Source organism: Pelobates fuscus, chromosome 1 (assembly GCF_036172605.1).
Source record: "Pelobates fuscus isolate aPelFus1 chromosome 1, aPelFus1.pri, whole genome shotgun sequence".
Lineage (NCBI taxonomy): Eukaryota > Metazoa > Chordata > Amphibia > Anura > Pelobatidae > Pelobates > Pelobates fuscus.
Genome location: NC_086317.1, coordinates 142,497,054 through 142,519,938, shown reverse-complemented (window position 1 = coordinate 142,519,938; position 22,885 = coordinate 142,497,054). Strand labels below are relative to the sequence as shown.

At 39.5% G+C, this 22,885-nt stretch overlaps 1 protein-coding gene across 3 annotated transcripts in view; it reads right to left on the bottom strand.

Annotated features, from left to right (window-relative positions):
- Positions 1-21,671, bottom strand: part of PPM1J (protein phosphatase, Mg2+/Mn2+ dependent 1J) — a 75,928-nt gene extending 54,257 nt beyond the window's left edge. The window contains exon 1 of one of the 3 annotated variants that reach the window (XM_063450712.1): positions 21,079-21,671. In XM_063450712.1, coding sequence (XP_063306782.1) covers positions 21,079-21,332 — 254 coding nt within the window. In that variant the 5' untranslated portion in view covers positions 21,333-21,671. The remainder of the gene's footprint in view (positions 1-21,078) is intronic. The other 2 variants (XM_063450720.1, XM_063450705.1) reach the window with 2 other exon arrangements.
- Positions 21,672-22,885: the final 1,214 nt, after the last annotated feature.

Genomic DNA, 22,885 nt, shown 5'->3' with positions numbered 1-22,885 from the left:
CTCTTGCGCTGTGACTTGATACTGGTACATTGATGGTGATTGTAATACTTAAAATTTCAATAAATATTACAAAAAATCAAACTGCAATTTTATACAAAATGTATTTGCTCGTTCTAAATCTCATGTCACATTTTAACTTTTTATAGGTAGATTTAAAAAAAAAATACATTTAAACTTGAAACTCCATCTCAATCAGAATATATCATAAAACTGAGGACTACTCTGTTTCATGGACAATTTTGTGGGGGGTAAAATGTGGCAATCATTGGTTTGCCATATCCTAGCAGCTTTTACTCACGTTTGCTCATGAAAATAGGTATCTTCCTAAATTCTCAAAATAGATCTTTTGCACTCTTGCTCATGTGTGAGTATACACAACAATGCAACTCCAGACAGTTTTATCTGCCAGTAAATGAAAATAGAGGTTTACCAGAAGGTGATGTGATAAGAAAGCCCCACCTCTCCACGAGGAGTTCTTGCTAATAGCTCTCAGGTGACCATGCCTCTTCAATTTTGTTTTGTTTTTTAAAGGAGGTAATAGGGATTGGTATAAAAAAGTATAAACTATTACTGTATTTACAAAAAGAGAAGTCCTGCGCTTAAGCAGCAAGGACTACAATACACATCAGCCCCAATATATAGTAAAAACCAAAAGGAAAGAAAAATGTTACTTGCGCTTTCTCCTTAATCCCTATGTATATTTAGACAAATGGAGGTCATTTAGTTGCTCCAATGGCCATTGGAGGGAATGCCCGCCTGCCAACGTCAAGGCAGACCCCCCTAAGCGGGTCCTAACACTGACCCTTCAGCCTGCTTCCTTGAGCTTCTGGCAAAGATATCTCTAATGAGACAGAAAGGGGTATTTTTTATATACACCCCTATACTTATTAACCCTTAATAAGGAACACATGGGATGGGCAGCAGCATTGTAACCAGGCTGTGTGATACAAAGTAAATACAAATACAAAAAGAGAAGTCCTGCGCTTAAGCAGCAAGGACTACAATACACATCAGCCCCAATATATAGTAAAAACCAAAGGAAAGAAAAATGTTACTTGCGCTTTCTCCTTAATCCCTATGTATATTTAGACAAATGGAGGTCATTTAGTTGCTCCAATGGCCATTGGAGGGAATGCCCGCCTGCCAACGTCAAGGCAGACCCCCCTAAGCGGGTCCTAACACTGACCCTTCAGCCTGCTTCCTTGAGCTTCTGGCAAAGATATCTCTAATGAGACAGAAAGGGGTATTTTTTATATACACCCCTATACTTATTAACCCTTAATAGGGAACACATGGGATGGGCAGCAGCATTGTAACCAGGCTGTGTGATACAAAGTAAATACAAATACAAAAAGAGAAGTCCTGCGCTTAAGCAGCAAGGACTACAATACACATCAGCCCCAATATATAGTAAAAACCAAAGGAAAGAAAAATGTTACTTGCGCTTTCTCCTTAATCCCTATGTATATTTAGACAAATGGAGGTCATTTAGTTGCTCCAATGGCCATTGGAGGGAATGCCCGCCTGCCAACGTCAAGGCAGACCCCCCTAAGCGGGTCCTAACACTGACCCTTCAGCCTGCTTCCTTGAGCTTCTGGCAAAGATATCTCTAATGAGACAGAAAGGGGTATTTTTTATATACACCCCTATACTTATTAACCCTCATTTAAATATTACTGTATTTAAATGAAAGGATTCCTATTTATAATCAATCCCAACTGAAGGAGAAATTAAACATTTTTATATTAAAACCGTGGTTACTAATAGCTATGTCAGGACCCAAATGTGTTCCCTCTTGCTATTTAAAAGTTTTTTGCTGTAGTAGTGTTGTATTACCAGTACAGTGGAGCAAGACCTTTTTTTAACCCCTTAAGACCGCAGCCAAATGTACAAGTTGTGATCCAAAAAAAACGTAAACAAAACCTGGCATTTGCGCTATATGTCTGTCCAACCGTAATTCACCTCTTTCATATTAAAGGCACCTACACTTATTATATATCATTTTATTCAGGGGAAACAGGGCTTTTGTTTAACATCAAATGTTTAGGTATGGAACATAATTTAATATGAAAAAAATATAAAAAAATGGGAGAAAATAAGAATTTTTAAAAAAAATTTAGTTCTACGTGACATTTTAACTGTGAATGTCAAAATACTGTTTGCTTTTACTGCAATAAAATACACATATTTGTATTTAGCAATGTCTCACGTGTAAAACAGTACCCCCTATGTACAGCTTTTATGGTGTTTTGGGAAGTTAAAGGGTCAAATATAGCATGTTACATATTTCAGTTTTTTCACATTGAAATTCGCCAGATTGGTTACGTTGCCTTTGAGACCATATGGTAGCCCAGAAATAATTATTACCCCCATGATGGCATACCATTTGAAAAAGTAGACACCCAAGGTATTGCAAATGGAGTATGTCCAGTCTTTTTTAGTAGCCATTTGGTCACAAACACTGGCCAAAGTTAGTGTTAATATTTGAAAATGCAAAAAACTAATTTGAACGCAAATTTTGGCCAGTGTTTGTGACTAAGTGGCTACTAAAAAAAACTGAACATACCCTATTTGCAATACTCTGGGTTGTCTACTATTGCAAATGGTATGCCATCATGGGGATCATTTTCATTCCTGGGCTACCATACGGTCTCAAGGCAACCTGGCGAATTTTAATGTGAAAAAACTGAAACACAAACCTTATATTTGACTCTGTAACTTTTGAAAACACCATAAAACCTGTACATGAGGGGTACTGTTATACTCAGGAGACTTCGCTGAACACAAATATTGGTGTTTCAAAACAGTAAAACGTATCACAACAATTATATCGTCAGTGTAAGTGCCATTTGTGTGTGAAAAATGCAAAAAACGTCACTGTCACTGACGATATCGTCGTTGTAATATATTTTACTGCTTTGATACACTAATATTTGTGTTCAGCGAAGTCTTCCGAGTAAAACAGTAGCCCCCATGTACAGGTTTTATAGTGTCTTGGAAAGTTACAGGGTTAAATATAGTGCTAGTAAATTTCATTCCCTGAACTTTCGGCCTGGGTTGTCAGGCAGGTCCTGCAAATTGTAATTAATAAAATGACCTAATTATGTAAAATTATTACATAAATATATACGTATAAATTATTATATATATATATATGTGTGTATATATATATATATATGTGTATATATATGTATATAATTTTTTTTATTATTTTTATTTATATATAGGTATATATATAGTGATATATACGTATACTTATGTATATAGATATATATATTATTTTGTTCTACATGTATTTTGATATCAATATATACATATTAATTTTAAAATAGTTAGAACGAAATTACGCATGTTTATATATTTTTTATCTATTTATTTTTTTTATTTTATTTTTTAACGTATTTATATATTTATTTTTTATTATATAAAAATATATATATAATGAAAATTATATATATATTTAATCAATATCATTGTACGTGTATTTTGATATTAATATATATATATAATTATGTATATATTAATATTAAAATACACGTAGACAGTGTATGTATATTTATGTGTATGTGTGTATATGTGTATTTAGGTACTTAGATCATATATATAATAAATATATTTATGATCTAAGTATATATAATCTTATTTTTACACTGTTTTAAAATTTTTTTTTTTCAGACAGCAGGGGGAGTAACTGTCATTACAGGCACTCCCCCTGCTGGCAATGTCTTGGACAGCTATGCCGTCCATGTGATCGCGGGGTCCTCCCAAGGACCTCGCGATCACATGGCCCTGGGGGGCTGAAGAGGACAGAGGGGGACTCCCTGGGCTCCCAGGTAAGTCCCCCATACCGCGATCGCCGGCGACCGGGTAAATAGAAAAGATCGCAGGGCGTTCTATGCCGTCCTGCGGCGTTTAGAGCCACCAAAATAAGGACGGCATAGAATGTCATGCGGTCTTAAGGGGTTAAACTGATCTGGTTTAAACCCTTAACCCCTTAAGGACACAGCTTCAGAAGCTTGTCTTACCCTTAAGGACACAAACCATTTTTGCATTTTTTGCTGTTTGTGTTCTATCGCAATTTGCATCTCTGTCATTTATTGCACAAATACATATTATATACTTTGTTTTGATAATCACATATACATAGATACATTCTCATTAATTATAAAATAAAAATGCCAAACAATTGAAAAAAAACAAAAAACGTGTGCATAATATGTCCAGCTTAGAAAATGTAATTCAAAATAAATTAATTTAGTTGTCTTGATTTATAGAGTACATCATATGTATAGGATTTCAGCTAATTTTGAAAGTTACAGGTCACAAAATACAAGGACTAAAATAAAATTTCAATTTGCAAACATTTTAGAAGTTGGTATGTTTGTCTTGTTGGTTTAGTAGCCATCACAGAAAAAAAAAGGAAAAGACAGAAATAAGCGCTCTCTTCTTGAAAGTGAGCTGCAGTTCACCAACAAGGTGTTCCCTCAACCTTGTGAGAAGTGGACAAATATAACAAAAAGGTGAACAGCGCTAATAATAAGAAAGATACATACGTATAATGAAATACTGGGCAACGAAGTAACTTGAAAAAAAAAGGAACAAAATACAATAATGGTACAGTATGTATGAACAATATAACTAGACAAAATAGAGGTGTTAAATTCACACTCACACTTTTAAGAGCTATATCAGCTCGGTATTAGAAGCCTGGACGGAATAATCCCCGTCTGTGGATTTCTTGGTGTTCAAGATCGTTGATTTGACACTTTTTACGTAGCCATTTCATCGCCAATCTCTGCTAAATATTGGAGTAAAATTGTGTTTTTTTTCTTTATTTTGGCATATACACATATAAAAAGGTTTTTGTAATGTGCATTTCGTAAAGCTGGTGTGTGCTATTCCTACACAAAACCCCATATTGTGTTCAGCTACATCTGCTGAGTATAACGATACCCCCATTGTATGCCTTTGGCACTTTTCTGTAAAGCTACAATGCCATATAAGAGACAAGGCTATTTCAGTTTCTATAGTTAGAATTTTCGTAGATGGGTTTGACGGGCCTATGTCTCATTTTAGGGTATTATATCACTGAGACTTTTCAAAAAACCCCACAAAGGGCTTTCATTTGTTAAAGCGAACACCCCATGGCTTTCTGTGACCTGTTAGTGTGTTAGGTTCCCGAATCGTGACACCACCCACCCCAGCTAGCAAAATATAGAATTTTAAAATGTTGAAATTAATTAATGAAACAAATTAAACCCCTGAGGGTTAAAAAAAAATAATTAATCGGATCACAGTATAATACTGTGATATGTATTTTGATCACTGTAGGTAGTGATCAACTGACAAGGAAGGGGTTCATTTTTATTAGGACTGGGTAAAGGGGGGGGTGGGATTTTTTTCAACTTTTTAAAAAACTTTATTAAAACATTTTTTTTTACTTTTTTCAACTTTTTTAACGTTAACCCCTAGCTAGCCCAACACCAAATTCCCCAATTCCCCACTAACTTCCACCCACCCCAACTAGCTAAATATATAATTTTAAAATATTTAAATTAATTAATAAAATAAATTTAACCCCTGAGGGTTACAAAAAATAAAAGTTGACCCTCAGGAGTTAAAAATAAATAAAATCACAATAAAATGTAGTCCCTGTCAATTGATCACTGTAGTCAGTGATCAATTGGCAGGGAAGAGGTGAAGTTTAATTTAAAATGGGTAAAAGGGGTGGGATTTTAAACTAACTGTTTTTTTTTTACACAGGGAGAAGAACACTGCTGATCCGTCTCCCTGCACTTCACACAGAATGCGAAAGAGCAGGGAGGCGGATTGTGAGTCCCTGCAGCACATGTGCTCGCTCTGTCTGTCAGAGCGATCACTGCTGCAGGGACAGCGCAATCGGGTGCTCCCGCTCTGTCTCGAATACCGAGGCAGACCAGAAGAGCGTTAACGAATACCGAGGCAGACCAGAAGAGAAGGAGTGGAGGCTGGGTGAAAGTCTGATTGAGGAGGGAAGGGAGTTCCACAGAATAGGTGCAGCCCTAGAGAAGTCTTGAAGGCGAGCGTCAGAGGTGGGGATCCGGGCAGAGGATAGGCGTAGGTCTTGGGATGAGCGCAGGGGTCTCGACGGGACATACTTGTGTATGAGGGAGGATAGGTATATTGTGTTCATACAGTGCAGCCCTTGCCCTTGCCAAACAGTCCTATTTTTCCTCTCTCATTAGTTCATGTTCCCGCAACCCCAGGCGTCTCTTTGACACCTTTAATTCTCTTCTTCGCCCTGCTGTGGCCACCCCCAAAACTAACCTTACTTCTGATAACTTTGCATGTTACTTCACTGACAAGATTGAACAGCTAAGGAAAGAATTCTCCCCTCCTTGCCTTTCTGTTTCTCAATCACACATAGATCATGCCTTTCCTACCCTTCAGACATTCTCCCCAGCTACTGACCAAGAGGTGGCTGCTCTTCTTTGCTCCTCTCGCCCCACCACCTGCCCACTCGATCCTGTCCCATCTCACCTTATCAGATCTCCCTCCACTTGTCTCGTGCCTTCTCTAACACACATCTTCAACTGCTCGCTCTCTTCTGGCATCGTCCCTGCTGACCTTAAACATGCCACTGTAGTGCCTATACTAAAAAAACCATCCCTCGACCCATCCACCCTCTCTAACTACCGTCCCATATCCCTGCTCCCTTTTTCCTCAAAGCTTCTGGAAAGACTTGTCTTTACCCGTGTGTCTCATTTCCTCAATTCCAACTCTCTCCTTGACCCCCTTCAATCTGGCTTCCGCCCTCTCCACTCTACAGAGACTGCCCTTATCAAAGTCACTAACGACCTAATCGCAGCTAAATCCAAAGGCCACTACTCCATACTAATTCTTCTTGACCTCTCAGCGGCCTTTGACACCGTTGATCATGCTCTCCTTCTTCAAACTCTTCAATCGCTTGGTCTCTGTGACTCTGTCCTCTCGTGGTTTTCCTCTTATCTCTCCCAACGCTCATTCAGTGTCTCCTTCTCTAATGATACCTTCTCCCCTCGCCCTGTCTCGGTTGGTGTCCCCCAAGGCTCCGTCCTTGGTCCCCTTCTATTTTCTCTTTATACTGCCTCTCTTGGCAAACTTATTACCTCTTTTGGATTCCACTACCACCTGTACGCTGATGACACCCAGCTATATCTCTCCTCCCCGGACCTCTCCCCTGCCGTCCTGCAACGTGTCACTGCTTGCCTTTCTTCCATCTCTGACTGGATGTCCTCCCGCTTTCTGAAACTCAATCTCTCAAAAACTGAGCTCCTTGTCTTTCCTCCTCCTAATACTGATCCTCCTCTTTCGCTCTCCCTTCAAGTTTGTGGTACCAACATCAGTCCATCCTTGCAAGCGCGCTGTCTTGGTGTCATACTTGACTCTGGTCTCACCTTTGAGCCTCACATCCAGCATGTTGCCAAATCCTGTAGATTTCATCTTAAAAACATAGCCCGCATCCGCCCCTTTCTTGCACCAGATACTACCAAGGAGCTTGTCCATGCTCTGGTAATTTCCCGCATGGATTACTGTAACCCTCTCCTGATTGGTCTTCCCAAAAGCCGTACTGCACCCCTACAGTCCGTAATGAACGCTGCTGCTAGACTGATTTTCCTCTCTAGTCGTTTCTCTCACACCTCACCCCTCTGCCAGTCCTTACATTGGCTTCCTGTATGCTATAGGAGTCAATTCAAGGTACTTACTCACACCTATAAAGCACTGAACAACTCTAGCCCCTCTTATATCTCCTCACAGATCCATAGGTATGTCCCTTCTCGGTCTCTCCGCTCTGCCCGTGACCACCTCCTGTCCGTTGTCCGCACTCGTACGGCCAACTCGCGCTTGCAGGACTTCTCGCGGGCGGCTCCCTTCCTATGGAATAGCCTGCCTACCGCCATCAGACTCTCCCCTAGTCTTGCATCTTTTAAGAAGTGCCTTAAAACCCATCTCTTTAGGAAAGCTTATGGCCTCCAAGACTAACCAATACCTCACATACCTGTCTCTTGCCCTCTCCTAAAGGGCAGTCCACCTTATTTGATTGCAAATTCCTGTCCTAATGTGTTTTACACCCCACCTCCTATAGAATGTAAGCTCGATCGAGCAGGGTCCTCTTCAACCTATTGTTCCTGTAAGTTTATTTGTAATTGTCCTATTTATAGTTAAATCCCCTTCTTAATATTGTAAAGCGCTACGGAATCTGTTGGCGCTATATAAATTGCAATAATAATAATAACCCCACGATTAGCGCATGACGGACCCAGTCCGTCATCAAAACGGGTCCGTCATCCGGCGTTAAGGGGTTAAGGACGGAGCCAATTGTACAAGTTGTGATCAAAACAAACAGGGCTTTCATTTCATATCAAATATTTATATATGAAACATAAATGAATGTGAAAAAAATCTAAAAAAGTATGAGAAATTAAGACATTTTTTCATTTTTTAAGTTCTGCATTACATTTTGATTGTGAATGTCATAATACTGTTAGATTTTACTGCATATTTATATTCAGCAATGTCTCACGAGAACCACAGTGTCCCCATGTATAGGTTCTATGACTTTGTGGAAACGTACAGGGGTCAAATATAGGGCTTTTCCCTTTTCCATTGAAATTTGCCAGATTGGTTTGCTGGGCCTATGTTGCCTTTGAGACCGTATGGTATCCCAAGAATGAAAATTAACCTTATCTTGGCCATTTGTAAAAGTAGACAACCCAGGGTATAAAATAAAAGGGGTATGTCCAGTCTTTTGTAGTAGCCACTTAGTCACAAACTCTGGCCAAAGTTAGCGTTTATATATATAATTTTTTTGCATTTTTCACAAATAAATTGTCCTTTCACCAATGATATCATCAGTATTATACATTTTACTGCTCTTAAACACTCATATTTGTGTAGAGTAATGTCGCACGAGTACAACAGTACCCCCCATGTACAGGTTTTATGGTGTTTTGAAAAAGTTACAGGGTCAAATATAAGATTTGCCAATTTCTGTTTTTGCAAATTGAAATTTGCCAGATTGGCTATGATGCCTTTAAGACAGTATGGTAGCCCAGAAATGTGAATTAACCTCACCATTGCATACCATTTGAAAAATTACCCAACCCAGGGCATGTCCAGTGTTTTTTTAGCAGCCATGTAGTCACAAATGCTAGCAAAAGTTAGCGTTCATATTAGTTTTTTGCTGTTTTTACATCATCGTGATAAGTTTTGCTGTTTTATAACACACATATTTGTGTTCAGCAAAGTCTCCCAAGTACAATAATACCACCCATGTCCAGGTTTTATGGTGTTTTGGAAAGTTACAGGGATAAACATATGACTTGCAAATTAAATTCTCTGGACTTGCTGCCTGGGTTGTCAGGCTGGTCCCTCAAATTATAATTGATAAAATGACTTAATTATGTTAAAATATTACATAAATATACACGTAGAATTCAAATATATATACATATATATGTATTTAAATCCTACGTGTATATGTATGTAATTATATCTATTTGTATGTATATATGTTTTATTTAATTTCATTCTAAGTGTATTTTGACAACAATATATATATTTTTTTATATAAAAATACCTTTAGAATGAAATTGCATATTTTTTTATTATTATTAAATGTATTTATTTAAATTTTAATAAAATATATATAATATATACAATTACTGTATGCAGTCTTCTTGCAGCTCCTCTCTGCTCCCTCACGCTGTGTAATAATGCCGGGAGTTAGGGAGGGTGAGTGGATTAGAATTCAAAATATAAATGTGAGTGTTAGAGAAAGTGTATGTGTGTGTGTATGTATGTCTGTGTGTGTATGTGTGTATGTCTGTGAGTGTCTCTGTCAATGAGTCTGTGTGTGTGTGTCTGTGTATATATGTCTGTGTGTGTCTCTGTCAATGAGTCTGTGTGTGTGTGTCTGTGTATGTGTGTCTGTGTGTGTCTCTGTCAATGAGTCTGTGTGTGTGTGTCTGTGTATGTGTGTCTGTGTGTGTGTGTATATATATATATATATATATATCTGTGTGTGTATGTCTGTGTGTGTCTCTGTCAATGAGTCTGGGTATGTCTGTCAGTCAGTGAGTGCGTGTGTATGCCTGTCAGAGAGTGTGTGCCTGTTTAGGTACCTGCCCCCTCCAATCACATGATTGGTGTTTTTACTTACCATTTTTCCCCATGCCCTGATGGTTTCGCTGTTGCTTGTCCCGCCTCCGTAGCCGAGATCTTAATGATCTCAGCTAAGCCAATACTTTCCCATAGGAAAGCATTGGGAGCACATTACGCATGTTCTCTATGGGAAACATTCAGCGCCTCCATGCAGAGCACTGACACACGACTCTAGTGGCAGTATGAGTGACTGTCACTAGAGGTCTTAGTACGCAGCAATGTAAACAATGCCTTCTGAACTGTGTTAAGGGGTAAATTAAAGGAACACTATAGGGTCAGGAAAGTGTATTACTGATCCTATAATGTTAAACCACATGAAGGGTCCCTTGCCGCTCTTAACTAATAAGAAATCTAACCTTATTTCCAGCTTCTTGGGGGACTGCCGGCACTGATGGGAGCCCCCAATCCGCCTCATTGGCTGACATCATCAGAATTGATGATCTCAGCAAATCACAATGCTTTCCTATAGGTTGATCTTAGCCAAGGAGGCAGGGTGGGTACGGGCTAAATACCACCCTAGGCAATCAGCATCTCCTGATAAAGATGCATTGAACCAATCTCTATGGGGGAGCATTCAGCTTCTCTGTAACTGATGCTGAACGTCAGTGCTGCACGATGTGCAGCACTGAGCCAGGAAGTACCTCCAATGGCTGTCTGAGGAGTGGCCACTGGAGGTGTCCCCAGGCAGTAATGTAAACAGTGCCTTTTCTCTGAATTGTAAGTGTCTACATTAGAAAGCCTGCAGGCACAGCCTATAATCACCAGAACAACTACATTAAGCTGTAGTTGTTCTGGTGACCATAGTGTTCCTTTAAGATGTTTTAAAAAATGTATTTTATATTGCACTTGAGGAACAAGTCTCTCAGTTCATTTTACAATTAAATGATGTCACCTTGTTAATATAATCTATATAATTTGGGTTTGGGTTAAAAATTGGTAATACACATTGCAATAAATCATGTAATTCTAAAAAAAACAACAAACACACAAACAAAAAAAACATCCTAAGAATAATGCAATTTTTCAGTTTACTGTATATATCAATTGTACTTTTCTCCCTCAGTTCAATTCTCATAAAAATTGAGGGCAGTCTTGCGAAGTATATACCATATATACTCGAGTATAAGACGAGTTTTTCGGCACATTTTTTTTCGCTGAAAAAACCCCACTCGTCTTATACTTGAGTCACTGTCTGTATTATGGCAACTTACATTACCATAATACAGACCAGGACCGCCGGGCTCATTACAAGCCCGGCGGTCCTGGTGGGGGCTGGGAGCGAGCTGTAACTTACCTTTCCTGCAGCTCCTGTCAGCTCCCTTCTCCTCCGTGCCGGTCAGCTCCACTGTAAGTCTTGCGAGAGCCGCGGCGTCTGAGCGTTGCCACGGGTTACCGTGGCAACGCTCCGTGCGGCACTCAGACCGCGAGACTTACAGTGGAGCTGACCGGAACAGAGGAGAAGGGAGCTGACAGGAGCTGCTGTTAAGGTAAGTAACAGCTCGCTCTCAGCCCCACTCCTGCACAGCCCATCCACTGGACCACAAGGGAATCATATAGCCCCCCTCCCTGGCCATGTATCAAGCAGGGAGGGGGGACAAAAAAAGTTAAAATAAAAATGTTAATAATATTAAAATAAAATAAAAATGTAATAAGATTTTTAAAAAAAAAAATTATATTAAAATAATAAAATAAATGATATTAAATAATTCATACACACACACTGCATTCATACACACACACTGCATTATATACACACACACTGCATTCATTATTCACACACACTGCATTCATTATTCACACACACTGTAAATAAATATTCAATTACGGTAATATAATTTTTGGGGGATCTAATTTTATTAAGAAATTTACCAGTAGCTGCTGCATTTCCCACCCTAGTCTTATACTGGAGTCAATTTTCCCAGTTTTTTGGGGTAAAACTAGGGGCCTCGACTTATACTCGAGTATATACGGTAATTCCCCCTTCTTTTACTTACACATTAATAATGACTGGTTTTCCGCTTCACTAATTCAAGCTACTGAACCTTGACTAACACTTTGAAAGTAATACAGCGTTTCAAGAATGTGGCCTGTGTTTTATTTCCTGTATCACAGCATGTGCAAACCCTCAATGTAGCCCCATGTTTAAATGAATAAATGTACCTAAAACCAAACAGAAACACTTTATGCTCTAAAAACATCATACAAAGAAAAAGAATATCTGCACTGTGATCAAGATATGAAGCTACTAACAGCACATTGCACTGATAATATTACCAGGGTTTTAAGCTTCTGTCATAGAAAACAGAGGCTAACACACCTCCCAAATATATTCTTTATACTCATACTTTTTTACTCATCATTTGTGGGACTTACCTAACTGTAATTATTTACTATTCGTGGAACTTACATTAATACAGACCAAGTAAGCCAAAACTGAAAATGGACCAGTAATTATATTTACCATTCAGTATCTCTTTATGTATACATGTGTTACTGGATTCAATCATGACAGAGTTTACTATTGAATATTGCACTGCAATAGTCCTGATCATTCTGCAAGGGCACTGTTTAATTTCTGCAGATGGAAATCCTTCCAAAGAAGCTTCAAATATCATATAATTCATACAGTCATAGGTAGATGTGGAGTAAATGACGCCATGGTATTAGCATTACAGATATAATATTGTTTAATGAACTTTATTTTAGAAATATATATGATTTAATTGTACTTAAAGGGACACTATAGTCACCAGAACAACGTTAGATTAATGAAGCAGCTTTAGTGTATATATCATGCCTCTGAAAATTCACTACCCAATTCATTGCCGTTTAGGCGTTAAATGACTTTTAGTTAGGTTTGTGCAGCCCTAACCACACCTCCCTTGGCTGTGACTGACACAACCAGAATGAAAACAAAATGGTTCCATTTTCAATCAGATCTTACTTACGTTAAAAGTTGTAATCTCCTACTTCGTAAACTGAACTTTAATTACATACATACACAGACTTCTATTAACAGAACCGGAGATAAAGACTTCTAAATTAAACAGAATTTGCAGTAAAGGAAGTGTAAACATAAGATGACTTTACAGGAAGTGTTTAGGAAGGCTGTGTAAGTCACATGCAGACTAAGGCTGCATAAACAACGTGATTTTGGGGGCGGGGCCTGCCCGCCATGCTGACCGGTCGCATGAGGGAGAGGCTCCTGCTGAACCTGGCCTTTTTGACCGATATATTGAGTTCACAGCCCGTCACTGAGCCAGAGGAACGCAGGAATGTGCCGGAGCTGAAGTGGGCACGACAGCGGGCTCTGAGATCGGGAGCTTTGGGGTCCCAAAGGCCACACAAGACTTTGGAGCTCGCGGCCCACATGTGAGAAGGGCGGGATGGATGGCCGCCACCCTGCCTGACTGCTTGCTGGACCGCCACACAACGGCTCTGTGATGCCTACCCCCCGCCCTTTGGGCCGGGGGGGGGGTGTCATCCCGGTCCCCACTGATGGACACAGAGGCGATCCTCACCAAGCTCTGCAGGGTACACTCTGAGGCTCCGACTTTAAAATGGCCGCCGCACTGCATCTCCGCCACGCGGCCAACTGGGAAGTACCCTGAATAAAGCAGGCGACCAACTAAGGGGCTTCCTGCTCCAGCCGTAAACCAGGCGACTTGACACCCCACAAGGCAGCGTTACACCCCCTATGTATAGCGGATGAGCCATGCTTCCAGCTCCTGGCCGTCGGCAGACCACCCACAATACCACATTGAGGCTAGGAGAGGCAAAGGCGGCTGCCGGGTAGAAAAAGCAACGGGAGGACACCACACGTCCAGCATGGGGCATAGATGAACTGCCTAAGAATGCACTACTCAGCCTCACAGAGACTATCACAAAGACAACCAGCTAATTGCCTCCTGAGGAATCCTGAGCCCAGCGGACACTCTCTAGAAACAGGGCAGAGGCAGGGAAGCCACAAGCCCGGGAGACCAAGCTTGTCACACAGCCTGCCACTTACAGTAGCCTGTCGGAGCACGACCTGAGGAGCGGGGGGAATAACATGTGGAGACCCAGTGGAGCTGCATGGCTTGCTTATTTCACTCACATGCATATATTAAGTTATAATTGTTGTAGATGCCTTATGATTTACATGTTATGTCAGATGTATACCTTCTCGTAATGTGGGGATCACTAGCCCATTGACTGACATGCCATGTAGCTTAATTTAGCTGTTACATGTTTCAGCCTAAACCTCATGAGCAAAACTTGTAATAATATTGAACAGCTTGAAATCCTCTGTTTAGAAACGTAGCTCTTAAACTACTATACCTTTCATATATATATAAAGCATGATAATTTAGCGTAATTACATAACAAAAAAAAAAAATGTGCTGTTCAATCGCATGCCATATTGTTTAAAAAAGATGAGCCTGCAGTCGCTGTTGTGGCACTGCAAGATAAACTGTTACCTGTTCTTACGTGCACAAAGAAAAATAAAGAATAAAAAAAAAAAAGTGATTTAATTCCTAAGGCAGAGAACTGAACAGTGTGACTGTAGGGGCATGATATATATAAACCAAAACTGCTTCATTAAGCTAAAGTTGTTTTGGTGACTATAGTGTCCCTTTAATTTACGTGAGATTTATGCTCAAATACAGACATTAGTTTTACATTACGTTGTCATATTTATTAAACTATAGTAATAGTAATTTCATCAAGGTCTTTACAAATACCTACCATTTTTATAAAAATTCTAATTATGTAAATTTACATTATTAAAATTGTTCTGTTTTTGTAAATAACAATCCATAAACAAACTTACTGTTTTACTGTTGTGCTATTTATGTATGCCATATTTCAAATAAATATTATGATAATATTTTTGCAAAGAAAAAGTGCTCAGTACTGGAGGCACTGGCGTACATAGCGCGGTCGCAGGGGTCGCAGCTGCGACCGGGGTATGTACGCCAGTGCGGCCACGGACGCAATTTGCCAGCCTCTTCTCCTGGGTGGCCCAGGAGCTGGCCACCTCAGGGCCCCCCGAGGCTAGCAGTGGCATCACTTTGCACAGGAGGATCAGTGCTCCCTCGCTGCCTGCAGTGACCGGCCACCCAGCAGCCCCACTGGACCCCAGAGAAAGCTGGAATCCCCTCAGCACTCCCAAAGGTAGGGAGCATGGGGGATTAAATAAAAAAAAGTGAGTGTGTTTGTGTGTGTGTCAGTGAGTGTGTTACTGTGTGTGTCTGTTACTGAATTTGTTAGTTGTGTGTTAGTTTGTGTGTGTCTGTTATTGAGTGTCAGTGAGTGTGTGTGTTACTGTGTGTGTGTGCCTGTTAGTGTGTGTCTGTTATTGAGTGTGTATCTGCTAGTCACGGTGTGTGTCAGTGAGTGTGTTACTGTGTGTGTGTCTGTTACTGAGTGTGTTAGTTTGTGTGTGTCTGTTAGTGTGTGTCTTGTTTGATGAGTGTGTGTCTGTTAGTGAGTCTGTTTGGTGTCTGTTAGTGAGTGTGTATGTGTGTCTGTCTGTCAGTGAGTGTGTATGTATGTCTGTCACTGAGTGTGTGTGTCTGTCAGTAAATATGTGTGTATGTGTCTGTTCGTGAGAGTGTGTGTGTGTATGTGGGTCTGTCACTATAAGTGTGTGTGTGTCTGTATGTATGTGTATCTCCGTGTGTGTATCTTTTTGTCTGCATGGGTATCTGTTTGTCTGTATGTGTATTTGAATGTTTGTCATTGAAGGACCAAACTTGTTTTCCTGGCGCGCGCGCATTCAAACCGCCCATAGGAAAGCATTACTCAATGCTTTCCTATGAACATCCAGGGTCTTCTCACTGTGATTTTCACAGTGAGAATCGCAGAGGTGCCTCTAGCGGCTGTCAGTGAGACAGCTACTAGAGGCTGGATTAACCCTCAATGAAACATGGCAGCTACAGGGTTAAAACTAGAGGGACCTGGCACCCAGACCACTTCATTGAGCTGAAGTGGTCTGGGTGCCTATAGTGGTCCTTTAAGTGTATGTGTATCTGCATGCACTGGCGTACATAATGCGACCAGGTGCCCGCTGTCATGTGTTGCAGCCCCGGCCCGCGCAGGGTAAGCCAACGGATCAGTTTTCGCACCGGGGCTCCATGGATCGTGTGTACGCCACTGACTGGAGGCGTTAAAGGGACACAGTAATTAAAAAAAAAAAGAAAACATGCTTGCATCAAACATGTCCTCTGTATATTATGCTGGTAAAATCGGCAACAAATTATAATATAAAATGATGTATTAACCTATGGATCATTAATACCAACTCTGCCTGTTGCGGACTACTTTTAGTCTTTAAGAGACTAACCAAACACCAAAATAATGGCTAATTACATTGGATATGGTACACTTGCTACCCTCTCTAGTTTCCCAACACATATTTCCTTATAACTCTATTGATCTAAAAATATCTCTAACTATGAAGCCATTCCATTAGTGATAGACTGTCATTAAATTATTTGTATAGTATGGACTTGCTGGCAAGCATAGGGTACACAAGTGTTTTGGTAACGGGGTAAAAGTCGATTGTGCAAGGTAAATATGGCTTTCTTTGTTAACGTGTTTCATTGTTGTGTAGTTAAGATAGATGTGTCTGTGTTTCTTTATAACTTCACTGCTGTTCTAGGAAGCGTTCTAATTGAAAGCAAAAACTCCTTTCGTACTTCCTCTGTGGCTGGGGAGAAACAAACTGTTGCCTTATACATATCTTACACATCCAGTCTTGTGACTTTGGGTTTGTAGGCTGATGATTTTTGTTACTCTGCAGAAATGAACTTGTTCCTCTATTACTGAGCCTCCCAGATTATGTGGAATAATATATTGCATTCTGTATACCTTAAATAATAAAATCAGGCAGCTAACAAATATTTTATTAACTGTACTAATTAGGTGTTGCATGATATGTATGTATTTAGTTGTTTGTTTGTTTTTATCTTGTTTTAGATAAACTTCAAGAATGGTCTGGCCCTCCCTATTACATTTTACTGGAAACACCATTTTAAATAATAAGTGGCAATCTTTTTATCAAAACTGATATAAAGTTTAATTCCAGGTGTAATTAAGATTTTCAATCCTTTGCTCTGCTCTGACGGTGATTTTACTTCTTTTTTTTTATATATATTTTTTATATATACAGTTCATTCACTAAACTTCAGACTGCAGCAAATGAAAAGCCAAATGGCAATACAGGTAGTTCTCACTTAGAAAATTACCTCAAACATAGCTTAGAGGGATTCTCTACTCTAGTGAGCTGGCCTATGCTCGGGGAAATTCCCCCAAATATAGACCTGCTCTATAGCGCATCCTCTCTTACCGACCAATTCATTTTACAGCCGATTCGTAAGAACGGAACCCGGTCGGTAAATGAGGATCACCTGTATACAGGTTAAAATCACTGCATTTTGAATATTTTGCCATTTAGGTTTCAATTTGCTTCATTTCAAGACTTTCGTGAAAACATGAGGTAACACAACGAGCACTTTTATCTGAAGAGCATATGAAAGACAAACCTTTCGGGACCCCTGTCCGTTCCTCAGTGTACAAATGCCCTTTAGTGAATAAATGTCAATGTTTTCATAATGTACACAAAGAAGAACAAACAAAAACTAAAAATAAAGTGATGTAATTATGTGAATAACACGCGTTCATGCATAATCAACAGAATGTTTATTTCTTATATTCTAAAATGCTAATGTTACAAAGCAAAGTATTAAAGGACCACTATAGGCACCCAGACCACTTCAGCTTAATGTAGTAGTCTGGGTTCCAGGTCTATCTAGGATTAACCCTGCCTGCTGTAAACATAGCAGTTTCAGAGAAACTGCTATGTTTACATTAGGGTTAATCCAGCCTCTAGTGGCTGTCTCATTGACAGCCGCTAGAGGAGCTTCCGCGCTTCTCACTGTGAGAAGACGCCAGCATCCATAGGTAAGCATTGAGAATGCTTTCCTATAGCCTGGCTGAATGCGCGCGCGGTTCTTGCCGTGCACGCGCATTTAGCCGACGACGACCGAAGGAGGAGGAGAGTCCCCAGCGCCGAGGGAGCCTGGCACTGGAGAAAGGTAAGGATTTAACCCCTTCCTCCCCCTTCAGCCCGGCGGGAGTGGGACCCTGAGGGTGGGGGCACGAGTTTGTTTTCCTGGCACTATAGTGGTCCTTTAATCTTCAACAATTCTGGAGGTGCAAAAATGCATTTTAGAACAATTCTTGCAAAGTTTGCTTCCTGGAGAACAGTTGAATTTATGCCTCAAGCGCAGAAGTTATAACATACAAATATGTTCCACCACTGACACCTGAAAAATGTGACTTAATCACACTTTCTGACACCTGTCTGTGTGTAAAATGTATTACCGTATGTATTTTCACCATGCTGTCTGTAAACTCCCAACAAGTTCCTCATTGCTCACTCTAGGTTTAGGATCTTATTGCTGGAGTCATATATATGTAAGGTGCAAATACAAGCACATTAAAATACGCCTAACTATTACATTGATAAAGCACCAATGCACCCTTACCCCCTTCTCTTCAGGCAACATGGAAAATTTTAGAAAACGTCAGTGGAGAAGTAAATAATTTTTGTGAATGCCCCAATTCTTACGCAGTTTGTCATGTTGAATAATCTTCCTCTATTTCTGAGAATTCACTCTTTAGTGAAGAGTCTTCCTCTATTTCTGCAATTTCACTTCAGTGAATAGCTCTGACAATTAATCACTTACAATATATATATATATATCACTTCAACATCTGGCACTAGCACAATCATAGGTCCTATTGGGATTTATTATAGCAGGTCTTGGGGATTGGTGACGGTCAGACCCCTGTGGTTCATTTTGATTATACACCGGCTGCCTCCTATGTAAGAAATATATAAAGCCATAAGCTGCTCAATCGAACTATATAAAATGAAATTAGTTATGCCATAAGACTACACACCAACCATTTAGCTCATGATTGTATTTTAATATTTAACACAGTTTATCCTCAATTTGGAATTATTTGGATTACCATGAACAATATGTCAAACCTGGTATTATCTTCACATAAAATTAGGCTTTATTTGAAGCCACTAATTCAGAAACATATCGGTTTACAAGCATCCAAACATAATTATGCATTTAATTAGGCATGTATTAAAAAAAATAAAACATTTAAAAACAAACTACTAACTAAAAAACTAGATGTGAACAATTGTTTATTTGCATTTAGCACTATTAGTGATTTACTAATCAGAATGCAAACCTAATCACAAATGCCAACTATTTTATCATGTTGGATGAACATATCTTACAAATATGAGGTAACATGTACATTTAACTCACTATATTGTGCAAGAGATGTTTACTATATGCAGTTTTATTTAGTGATTATCACATTACTCAGTAATATTCCCTATATATAATAAGAAAAGCTCGATTCACTATTAATTATTGTAACTTCTTTTCATAAGTATTTTTTCACTTTGGCTGGTCAGTACATATCCATCCAATATGGATTAAAATAAAGGTCTGTTTTCACACCAATCGTACCTACTGTAACTTCTTTGGAAGTCTATATACTCGCATTAATTAAAGGGACACTATAGTCACCAAAACAACATTAACTTAAGGAAGGAGTTTTGGTGCATAGATCACTGCTTAATTCTCTGTCGTTTAGGAGATAAATCATGTTTGTATACATTTATGCAGCCCTAACCACACCTCCCCTGGCTTTGACAGAGTCTGAATGAAAAAAAATGTTTTTTACTTTCAATCAGATGTAACTTACTGTAAAGGTTTATATCTCCTGCTCTGTATCTTGAGCTTTAATCACACACAATAGGCTTCTGCAGGGTCTAGCAAGCTATTAACAGAGCAGGAGATAATAAATACTAAATTAAATAGAATTTGCAATAAAGGAAGTGTAAACATTAGATGACTCTTTACAGGAAGTGTTTAGGAAGGCTGTAGAAGTCACATGCAGGGAGTTGTGACTAGAGTGCATGAACAAAGTGATTTAACTCCTAAATGGCACATAATTGAGCAGTAAGACTGCAGGGGCATAATCTGTACACCAAAACTGCTTCATTAAGCTAAAGTTGTTTTGGTGACTATATCATCCCTTTATCAATAAAATGTCTCATTTCTATCAGTAATAATATAGTTAAGCTCACATAAGGAAAATGAAAATGCACTAAAAGAAGCCTTTATTAGGGTATTGAAAATATATCACATACTTTAAAGCGGACTGCTCACCTTCAGCAATACTTTTTACATCTATCTTTACATCTAGGTACAAAGTGTACACTTCAGATACCTATTATGTACTACCAACCATAAAAATACTGCATATAATTGGGCCCTTAGTAACCAATGCCCATGGCTTTTTTTTCAGTAACATGAAAATAATTATAAGGATGAAGCAGAATTAAGTAACTATTAAAATGTATTTGTATGTGCAGGGACAATACTCTCCAACTACCTGATAACTATGATGATTTTGTACTTGACTCTTTAAAATAACTTACATATATACTTTAGTACAGAGCTGATGTGTAAGGAAAGCAGTATCTGTATGGGTTCATATGGTGTACAGTGACACACATACTAACAGATAGCAGGTGTTAGTGATGGCTGTGATGAATGAGAAATATGAAGATAAGCACACACTGTCATAGACATGGGGTGAGTATAAAACAGAATTCTGGGGTAGAATTCTAAATGTGTAGTAGTAACTATGGAAACCAGTGGAATGTCCCTGCTGATTGTTCCTTTTCAGAACGTTGCCCCAGCATTACACTTTATACATAACTCCCATGGTATGCCTTCTGCATATTGCCATTGTAAAACACAGTACACAGCTGCAGCCCATGTCCATCCATAGTTTTAAAGCTGTACTTACTCTGCATAGCCGGTTCCCCAGTGTAGCTCCCCGGGGTTTTTGGGGCTCAGTATAATCCTGGAGGTGTGGTCCCCAGAAGCCTGCAGCTCCTCAGGTGTGAGGCTCAGGAAGCCAGGTCTGCAGGGCACCCGTGGAGATGGGATCTCAGTCTTGGGGGGCTCCTTATCCTGCTGGCACACGTCAGGCTTTATGCTCTGCTTGGTAGACTTGGACCCCACCAGTCCGGTCATGGCAGCCCGGACCTTACTTAGCATTACAGAAAGCTGCGGAAAAGGCAAGTCAGTGGGCAGGGTGTGTCAGAAAGCGATATATTTGGGCACCTGTGCTACCGAGAGCGCACACAGCAACACCCTGGCATCATCAAAGGAAGCGATGTCCAAAACTGCGACCAAGACGGTATATGGACACCCGGGTGTGTCCCTTGGGGCTCTCAGTGTGACACCCAACGAAATGCTAGGTGCCCTGCCCACCCCTAATATACCAACTCCTCCCCTTTTACCTTAGTCTGCCCTTGGATTCTCACAACCCTATTTACTAACTGATTTCGTCAGCTAGTGTTGCGCTTCCCACACGCGTTAAAAAAAAGTAATCTTTCCCCTCTCCTTCCCACCCCAGCTCCTGTCACATGCCCTGCAGTCACTCTCCTTCCTGCTTACTGCCATGTTCTGGGTCACTCACTGTGCCTCATGTGCTTCAATCTCTGGATTCATCAGCCTTGTTTGGCCGAATCTGTCTTCAGATTGTATCCTCCTACTTGTACTCACACCCTTCACCCAACAGGGACGACTGTATTCCTCCTCAAAATAGATGCAATTTAATTAAAGCAGCTTTTTAAAAAATAAAATTTCCTTGTAAATAGCAGGCGCTGTCTCCATAAATACGTGTTTAAAAGAATGGGTTGTGGAATACTGGTGAGAAGGCAACGCTGAGAGGGATGAGAGTTGGAGTCTAAGCTCCAGGAGAGGCTAGGGGACTGCCCAGGTGATGACTAAAAGGACAGTAAGCCCCATCACGCTCAGCTAGGCTGTAACTTTTTTTAGTCTCAATTTAGGAACTATCCATAAGAGTCAAGTGATATAACCCTCACACCCCACACCCACACCCCTCTGCCCTTCCAACCCTTCCAAAAACAAAAAGTACCAAGGGTATTACAAAAATTTAGTCTTTTTAAAATATAATTTTTATTTTGAAAATGGCACAAAATAAAACAAAAAAAACATATGTACAGTGAACATACATGCAAATTTCTGCTTTTAGTTTTGACAATAGGAGGCAAATAAAAATACAGTAAACCAACAAAGTAAAAAAAAAAATAAAATAAAAAAAACAACAACCTAAAACTGAAAGAAACAAACAGGAAAATAAAACATAAAAACATTAGAGTGGAAAGTAGCTGTATATCAGCTTGTTAGAGGGCTAAAAGGACAGTTGATAACAACTTCATCTAAATGAATTTCCATAAAATTCTTGGATAGTTTTTTTAATTAAGATTTTATTCATATGAAATTCTCAAAAGCAATATCAACATGACAGAGCCAATTTTAGGAAAACAGAAATGGAGAGTGATTTAAATGATAGGTTTGCATGGACAGGCACTACAATATACTGTAGTTATGGTGCTAAGAGTATCTTATATTGCAAAACACTCAGTTTGACCAAAAATGGCAATTCATCTATTGACTAAAAATAAATTTTCAGATATATCCTGACTGTGCAAATTTGATTCAGAGCCATGTGATGTTTGTTAAAAAAAACACAAAAAACGCTTTCTGAGTCAGTAAAATCATTTTACAATGCCTAGAAATGT